The sequence below is a fragment of the Electrophorus electricus genome, chromosome 22 (genome assembly GCF_041902795.1).
Source record: "Electrophorus electricus isolate QZ-2024a chromosome 22, ASM4190279v1, whole genome shotgun sequence".
In the NCBI taxonomy this organism is placed as follows: Eukaryota; Metazoa; Chordata; class Actinopteri; order Gymnotiformes; family Gymnotidae; genus Electrophorus; species Electrophorus electricus.
This window is the reverse complement of record NC_137518.1, coordinates 5,232,184-5,241,595: the sequence shown is the minus strand read 5'-3', so window position 1 is coordinate 5,241,595 and position 9,412 is coordinate 5,232,184. Positions and strand designations below refer to the sequence as shown.

The 9,412-nt window shown below is 38.4% G+C and overlaps 1 protein-coding gene across 2 annotated transcripts; it reads left to right on the top strand.

Annotated features, from left to right (window-relative positions):
• Positions 1–800: 800 nt before the first annotated feature.
• On the top strand, positions 801–9,169 carry ssuh2.2 (ssu-2 homolog, tandem duplicate 2). 2 transcript variants are annotated; one of them, XM_081705713.1, is made up of 13 exons: positions 801–1,031; positions 1,473–1,531; positions 1,674–1,769; positions 1,878–1,941; positions 2,079–2,208; positions 2,290–2,350; positions 2,563–2,684; positions 2,775–2,837; positions 3,257–3,339; positions 4,318–4,410; positions 4,508–4,613; positions 4,839–4,946; positions 5,234–7,962. In XM_081705713.1, exons 1-13 carry the CDS (start codon positions 1,009–1,011, stop codon positions 5,309–5,311), a joined length of 1,086 nt encoding a protein of 361 aa, XP_081561839.1. In that variant the 5' UTR covers positions 801–1,008; the 3' UTR covers positions 5,312–7,962. The 2 variants fall into 2 exon arrangements, with proteins under 2 accessions (XP_081561839.1, XP_026876013.2); XM_027020212.3 differs by lacking the exon at positions 5,234–7,962 and adding an exon at positions 7,969–9,169 and having other exon boundaries at positions 822–1,031.
• The last annotated feature ends 243 nt before the right edge of the window (positions 9,170–9,412 follow it).

Below are 9,412 nucleotides of genomic sequence, written 5' to 3'. Positions count from 1 at the left end.
AAGCTTGCGTATAAAAGTTTACAGCCAAGGTATGCCAATTATAATGTCACCGTGGTCTGTGTTGCTTCTCCATGGTATTCTTCCTGCTCTGCCCACCATTGCTGCCATGCCCCAACCCAAGTCCGTTCACTTGTGTCCAGGTAGAGCCGCCCTCGCCTCACCTGTAACGCTATCTCTGCGAGGATTCCTCCTGTTCCGTTGGCCTTATGTGGTAGTTGAATGTTTAGGTTAGCGTTAGCATGTTTTTGTGTTTACTTTAGCTTTTATTTTATCACCAGTTTTGTTCGTTCTTAACGGCCTGCACCTACATCCTAACCTTCAATTGGCTCTCACATACTTTCTTACATCATTCCAAAGCTGACCTGTCGGTCTGCTTCTCATTCACTTAAAGACTATACTGCGAAGTGTCTTTACAGAGCAAAAACACTAAAAAAAAAAAGGTTAAAAGTTGTGTAAAAATAATCTTAAATGGTCCTCAACCTTTTGACTCGCTTACTACTTTAACCAATGCACGCTGGATTTTGAGCCAAGGAATGAGCCAATGAATCAGACATTACTAATAATTTCAGCGAATAAGAGTCAATGAATAAGAACCCTAACCGAACTGAAAAGCAATGTAACCCCCTCGTTTGACTACCAAGCAGCTATTACACAATGCCTACTCTAAACAAAAGATTCGTTTCCACAAAAGTGAAAGTAAATAAACGGGAACTGGGGGTGAGGGAGCTGTGGTGTGTTACGTTGCACGTCAATCACGTTTTTCACTTTCCAATTGAATATCCGATTGACAGTTCATATCTGTTATTTGATATGTTATATTTCTGTTATATTAATATATATATAACTATGGCTGAGGCAAGGACTTTTTTACAGTATCCATCTACGCGCCACGCCTATTGTTTCTCTGGGCTGCAGTTACACATACGGGGGCGGGGGTGGGCATACTTGGTGTAGTTACATATACTTGAAATTCTCCCCGTGTAAGTTGAGCGCTGCACACTACAAAGTATGGACAGATTGCGTTTGCTAAGGTAAGTTAATATACAAAATTATTAATAACGCTTAATAGCAATATGCGACGTATAAAAAAAGCCATAACTGAATTTAACTGAAATAAAGTGAAATTGAACTGAAACCTACTTATTTAGCTACACGTTTAGGATCGTGAAACAGGAAGTTAAATATTCGCAGAAGCGCTAAGTTGTTGGTTCCAGTTGCTGCCTACGTACGTACACTCACCAGAAAAAAACCCCACTAAAAACTGATCATTAAGACGGTTCTTATGTCAGATAAAAGCCTTTTACATGCATATCTACAACACCAACGCTTCAACATTTTTGCTTCAACATTTCTTTTTCTGATTAGGGCAATATGTGAATTTACAGTGCAGTAGTACGTTTAACCTTAAGTGTCCGTTTCTCTGGTAACTCATTGATGTCAGTTTTGTCTTACTATGTCTAACCTTCAAAAAGTGATCAAGATGAGGCTGCAACAGGACTACCTTCTCAACCTCACACTGTCCCTGACGCAGGTAATACGCTGGCATTTTAACTTCACGCAATGTCACACAGTGTGATGTCACAATTTCGTAGGCCTTGCATTGGTTGTGTGTTTTCTTGTGGTCTGTGCTCTAGTATATTCATCTGTTGAAAATTAAGGATTTGTTTCCACAGGCCCATGCAAGGACCCCTGTGATATGGCTTCAGCTCCTTCTGTTGAATTCATGCCTGGAGGGCCAGGTTTTGAAGCTTTAGGTCCTGGATACAGAAGTAAAAATAATTTGCATTAGACCTACATTTGTTGCCTGACTGTTGTCAAATTCTCCAAAGATACTTTGCTTTTAAATTCTACAATACTACCTTTTATAACAACTTCAGATGTTCCACCGCCACCTCTGGGGAATCATCAGCAACAGTCACCAGCTAACTCACCTGACTGGCAGTAAGAGTACTGGCATTCTCAGTTGATCCTGAGAAAAATTAATTTCAGCAGATGAAATGTATTTATTAGTCAGCCGGGCAGGCCTGGTTGAACAATTAATGTCCATACTTAGGCAAACTCCATGTTTATTTCTGCAGAATCCCATCCATAAGTGAAGAGCTTGCACGTGAAGTTTTCATTGAATTTGCCTCCAGGAAATGTTGCTACAGCACCAAGCCATCCAAAGAAATGGTCTTCACTGACATGCATGCACTCAACACATATCGGGTGAGTTTACAACAATGTCCTTCACATTAGACTATATGTTATGTGGGTCAGTTATAATTACTGCTGTGGTTTACTTCCCAGTATCGGCTGGAGACTTTCACCGAGTCAAGGTCCACCGAGTGGGCAAGTGAACCATATCATGGTGAAAAAACATCCAGTTTTGTTTCCCTCCTTATCATTCAAGAAAATGGCCCTCAACAACAGTCTGTAAAATTATCATCTTAACCAATGATGCTTTTAGCAGAGAGCAGGCCTATAGAGGTGAATTCTTTCTAAAGATTAGATTCTAAATATGTTTAGGAACATAAGTACAGGATCTGTTATGTTTTGGTGATGACCATTCATACATTACAGGCCAGCTAGTGGATGGCTTGAGTGGAGTTGCGCCTGGACCGTGGGACATGGTCGTTCCTGTACCTACACTGTTTAAGAACTGTGAAAGAGATGTTCGCATCCCACACACATCCTCTGTGAAGGTAGAACACAGAAACATCACTTAAAGCAAGTGTGAGGAAAACACTGTGTTTTAAAATGAGAGCTTACAGGTTCTTTTTTTTAAATTCTAGGGCTGTGACTCTTGCCTGAGTTTGGGCAGATCTGCGTGTACCAGATGTGTAAATTCAGGCAGGGTAAGCCCATTTCAAGTATCGACATTGTGCCTGCTGATATATAGCAGAACTAAAGACTTTTTGCCCATGTAATGGAATTATAGCTCAGAGCTAGTTAGTGGCATGCATTTTTGGAAAGTCTTTCCATTTTTGGAAACATTTTAAAAAGTTTAAGCTATAATAACTTATTTTCTGGTCAGTGAATATATGCATGATAAGAAGAAATCTTTACACATTTTATATTGTTTAAAACATAATACATCAAGTATAAAATAATATGCATTATGTGCCTTCATGGATTAATATTGCTTTAAGGAACTCTGTGACCACTCTATGTAACCAACCAGTGTTTAAGTTTTGCATCCTCATATGCAGATATACTGCTAAATAGTAGTGTATATATACTATTTAGTATTTTCTGAGTGTCCTTCCATTTGTAGACTCAGTGTCAGATCTGTGGCGGCTTGGGAAGGTCCGCCTCTCGTGAGCGGTGCAGTCACTGTACCGGGAACGGCAGAGTCATGTAAGGATCTGCTTTTTATTGCTTTTTCTGAGCTCATACAGCAACACTACATCACAGCTCGATTTATCAAGTCTAGTCAGGTTTGTCATCCCCTTATGTGTAAACACTGCAATGGTGCAATGCATAACAACAGTGCAATGATATGACAAATTTGAGAAATGAGTGCACAAAAAGCAGGAAATACAATGAATAAAATACAGCAAGTTCATGGAACATTAAACACAAGGCACAATGACAGTCACACAGGACAGGGAACACAGGCAAGTCAGGACAGTGTAATATTTTTTGGTGGCTTGATTAGGTGTCATTGTAGGACGTTCGTAAAATTTGAAAGTGTGAGAACTGTACATTGTTTCTCAGAATAGACTGAATAAAAGGAACATCTCCAGTGGCAGCAGTAGAATGTAGGTCACTGTAGAAGTGTACTCTTTCATACAAAGAAACATTCAATAGTGTAAACGATATGCCATCCTACAGTAAGTCACTGTAGAAGCATACTAATTCTTACCGGTTTGTTACATCATTAGTTGTTATTAAGTCATTACTGATCAGTCCTAATTTTGGAAACATTACTGTAGACATTAGATCAGGTCTTAATACACAGCAGAATTCTGCTGAATTACAAGTTGGCTAGTATTCATTTGTGTCCATCTGTTTTAACACTACTTTAAATAAAGTAAATCACATTCTAAATATAAAAGCAAGGAGTATTAGATTACAGTCAGATCTTAGCCTTACATTTGTTAAAAAAATAAAATAAAATCACATAATAGAGGCTGGCATAGGATGGCCTGTCATTTACAACTGTGAATACTTTCCAGCCTGCAAAATTATGAATTTGCTCTGTGTAACTTGCACAAGACTGTCAGAAATAGAGTTTTCTGAGATTGAATTACATTAGATGAGGACTGGATGAGATTGGACTGGAATGTTCTTCATGATGCTTCTGGCTACCGTAAAACTCTTCTGGTTTCCTAGGTGTACAGCCTGTGCAGGAGCTGGGTCAACCACATGCACAAAATGTCAAGGAAAAGGACAGATCCTTTCCTACATCTTGCTGAAAATAAAGTGGTATAAAGCATCACTAACTGCTTGATTAATCAGTGGGATACACTGTAAAAGTTTCTGACCTGTTTCCTCAGGTTTTCTCAAAATGTGTTCTATGCAGGAAAAACAACGAATATATAACTGTGGTTGACAAGCGTTCAGGATTCCCTGTTGATCTTCTTCACACTGTCACTGGAGAAATGCTTTTTACTGACATGAATAAGCAGGTAAGAAAAACACATTTCTTTATTGGCTTCATTGATAAAGTTTGTTAGAACCTTTACATAAATAGGTGTAAAGTTATAGCACACAGAATTCAGGCAAGTTTAATCTAAATCCTATTCAATAGGTACTCAAAGGCAAAAAAAAAAAGATAGATCTGTCTTGATCCATCCTAATTTGTCAAAGTATTGGCCCAAATGGAGCATGGTTATACTGCCTGACTCTCCCAGGTGTACCCCGTCGTCAGTTTCCCAGAGGGAGCAGTAAATGCAGCCTCGCAGTCAGCGGTGCAGGAGCATCAAGCTCAGTTCTCCAACACCTGTCACATCCTTCAGCAGGTGAGCATCTGTCTGACACCCCTCCGGTACATTTCCGACCTGGTTTACAGGCAATACAGAATGCAGAAACACCCTGCAAATGCTTCACAGGAGGGAGCATCACGCTGAAGGGCGTTTAGTTTTCGAAGAATACCAGTTATGGCCATAGAACCTTGCCAGTACATATCTCTATAGGTCTTGAAACCTTCTGGGCAATAGCCATGAAACCATTAATATAACTGAACAAAATTAGCCCAGTAGTTATTTTACTTTACTTTTTTGATGCCAGTTTCACCATTTCTATGCAGATCAGTGCTGCAAAGGAGCACAAAGTGACTCAGCTTGAAAGGAAGTGTGGCACTAAATACCAAAGTGAACATGGTTAACTACATACTAGCATGCTTCTCTGTGCTTTACATTTGCAAACGGAATGGGAAACAAACCAACGATAACTAGATGTGTTGTTGCTGGAATGTCTACCTTATCCTCTGTGGCTTCTTGTCAGTTTTGTGTTGGTTAGTTTGAGTTTGTTGTGTGTGGCGATCTATTACATTGGATATTAATATAATGAAATGTAGGTCTCCTGAGACTGATATTATCGAGTTCAGGTCTGTCTAAGGTGAGCTACTGCTCCTAATTCCACCCATTGTTCAAGCCTGCCCTTGTATTTTGAGATGGGATTAAGGGATGGGTAGAATTGGAAGAAATAAAGCTAATTTTATTACCACCAGTATATCCTACCATTAGGCTATTGTATAAGAAAACAATAAGATTATTATGGGCTAAAGGTTACAGAGGATAACAAGAGTAATCACATTTTTTGGACTTTTTCAAATTTTATCGTTTACAACTTCGGGCCGTGAAGCATTTAACTGAATTTTTTTGACACTCAGCAATACAAAGCACTATGTAGTGAAAAATACCTTTTGCAAGTTTTCTAGTTAAATTCGTTGAAACTGAAAAAAAACCCTAAACAGGTATTACAGTTGAGTAAGTATTCATCCTACTTGCTTTAACACACCTAAGATCTGAAGTAACCAACCCTGTTTACCAAGTCACATAATTATTGGGCGTTAAGGTGCTATATAATATTTCAGAGGAAATACACTTGTATCCCAGGGTCCCACAAATGTGCTACAAGATGAACACCAAGGAACATTTTAAGCAGGTTAACATTCTCAAGAAAAATCAGTCAGTGCAAAAATATAATTGGCGTTCCCAGGCATTGAATGTACATGACAGCACAGCTGAGCTATCCAGTATAGATTGACAAAATATGTAACAGTCAAGAAAAAACGTAGTAAGATAGTCCTCCAAGAGGCTTACAGTAAACCTAAAGGAATTATGATCCTCCATGGCATGACACAATAGTGCACTTCATTAATACGGCTTGTATGGAAGCACGGCAGCAGGTTTTGTTTGTTGAAACAGCCCAGATCTTGGATTGTGTTTCTGAAAAAAAAAGCCCCCGCTTTTCCTGTAATTTGTTATGGGATTTGGGGGGAGGGGTTACAGCAAAGCGGAAAATATTAAACAAGACAGAGCCTTACGTTCTCCCTGAACCCCTTCACCATGCTCAACTGCCACAGACCAAGGCATTTTGTGACCTTCTCTCCATCAATTCTTCAAGCGCTCACACAAAAGCTATTTCTCTCATTAGCTGTGTGTTGCCGGAGAAGCACAGATGGCATGCACATTCATGATTTTTAGTTCTGTAATTAGGAGTGACGGCTTTAGGGTTGTCTTTATGTTATTCGTTAATAAATGTTTCACCACATCAAGGGAGTCTGTGTGTCCTGCCCCATGCCCTGCGTCACTCAGGCCAATGTTATAATTATATCATGCACTGCCTGGCCAAAAAAAGGTCATTACCTGGATTTAACTAAGTAAATAGGTAAGAGGCTCTCATTGGATAATTACTGCATGGGTGATTATGTTTCAGCTGGCAACAAGTTATTTAACCCTAACTGATGCAGTGAGTAGCTTCTCATTTGTTAAACAACCATGTCGAAAGACACATCCTGTGGTCATGGAAAAGATGTTAATCTGTTTCAGAAGGGGCAAATTATTGGCAAGCATCAAGCAGAGAAAACATCTAAGGAGATTGCTGAAACTACTAAAAGGGTTAAGAACTGTCCAACGCATTATTAAAAAGTGGAAGGACAGTGGGGAAACATCATCTTTGAGGAAGGAATGTGGTCAGAAAAAAATCTTGAATGATCGTGATCGGTGATCACTTAAACCTGTGGTGAAATCAAATCATAGAAAAACTACCTGAATATACTGAATGACCAGATTATTTCATCAATGGATTTTTCAAGATGACAATGCCAGGATTCATTGGGCTCAAATTGTGAAAGAGTGGTTCAGGGAACATGAGACATAATTTTCACACATGGATTGGCCACTACAGAGTCCAGACCTGAAGCCCATTGAGAATCTTTGGGATGTGCTGGAGAAGACTTTGCGCAGTGGTCCAAATCTTCCATCATCAATACAAGATCTTGGGGAAAAATTAATGCAACTCTGGACAGAAATAAATGTTGTGACATTGCAGAAGCTTGTGGAAAGGATGCCACAGGGAATGCATGCGGTAATCAAAGCTAAAGGCGGTCCAACGAAATATTAGAATGTGTGACCTTTTTTTTGGCCAGGCAGTGTATTATATTAATAATAATAAGCTCTCCACATAGCTGTCGTACCAGCCTTTAGCAGTCGCTTATTTATGCCACAGATTTCCAATCCAGTCGTTGACGATCCTCTGTAAATTCATGGTTTATTTCCACTCTATTTTCCCAGTTCACATGGGCATGGTAATTGCACTGCATGGACCCTTGATATGATCTGTTTGTTTCTGGAATAGAAAAAAAATTGTGGATTTGCCTGGCATCGTCAGTGACTGGACTGGGAACAATTGCAAGGTCTCACAAGCTCAGACCTGTGAGACATGTTGCATTTTTTCCTTGACTGACATGGCAATATTTCAGTGGAATGGAGAAACAATATAAGTTGAAACCTCAGTACTTGTGCAATTTCTCCTCAGAGGCAGACCATTGAGCTGATCCCAGTCACACGAGTACATTATGCCTGGAGGGAGAAGACACACATCTACTTTGTGTATGGGGCTGAACACAAGGTTTTCACCAAAGAGTATCCTGCTAAGTGCTGCTGCTGTTCCATATCTTAAGCCTTCAGTTATAACACTTTACGTCTGGGCTGCATACTTAATCATACATTCATACATTCATTCTGTATTGGCTTGTTCATCCTTATCACAGTTTAGGTTTGTGCAGTATTGATATATACTGAGTGCAGAGATATGTAGGCAAATCTGTAAATGAAGTTGAAAAATCTTATGTGCATAACCATACAATAATAATCCCAACATCAGAAAATAATGCAGGAGGCAGAGGTTATGGCTGTTTATTTTCTATTATTTGTATGCTTGGGTGGGTGTTACATATTTCATAATATGCGTTCACCAGTATCTTATAGTTTTTGGCATAGTATAGTTTGTAGTTTTTTACTGCCATTAATTGCCATGCAGGCCCATTGTAGGATAGCCTTTTTGGGCCAATAACCAGATTTCCCAAAATGTAGGCATTTTGTCGTATCCACATAAATTGCATGCTAAAATTGTCACTGTGGGTTAGCCTCAGGTGAGCCAGTACCACAGTACTACTCTGTAGAACTATTGTGGATTTTATATGGGCAGCCAGCTACAGCATTCACTATTATTATTAGTTATTATTAGTTTTATACATTTAGAAGTGGAAAACTTTATGAATATAGTATATTTATATTGGCTTTAATGTTTAAAATTTCACACATTTAATACAATTTTCTCCAACTGAGTATAAGGTATTTTTCTTTCATGAATTTTCATTATATTGCGTTTGTAACTGGATGTGGTCAGGCTTAACTTGTCCACTCTGTCATGGTAAAATATTTACTTAAAACAATACCAAAATATATTTGTTGTTTGCCTACTGAAGAACAATCACGTTCTTGTTAAATGGTAACTTTGGCTGAAAATGTCCACCTCGTGATTGTCCACTCTGTCATGTATCCTGCCCAGGCAGGGTGTGCATGTTGCAAGTCTGAATGGTAATATCTGTGTTTTATCATGTAAGATATATTATAGTTTTTGTTCATATTATCTTTTTAAATGATGAAATCACATTGATGACATGCATTTGTCTACCATCTTCCTCATGTTTAATTAAAATAACAACAACAAATAATCTCCATAACTAATGAAAGTCTTTTATTGATTTGTTACAAACATAAGAAATTTTATAATTTGACATTTATTTATTTTAGAATAGAGTGTGCAACTATTATGGTTTGAGATTATAAAAAACTTTTTTTCTGTGGATTTAATTCAAAGATTTAAATTAAGAATTATTTTTCAGAAGGTTCCTACAAGTTCTAATATATTTGAACTACCAAATAATGGTTACAGTTTAAGCAACATTTAAATAAAT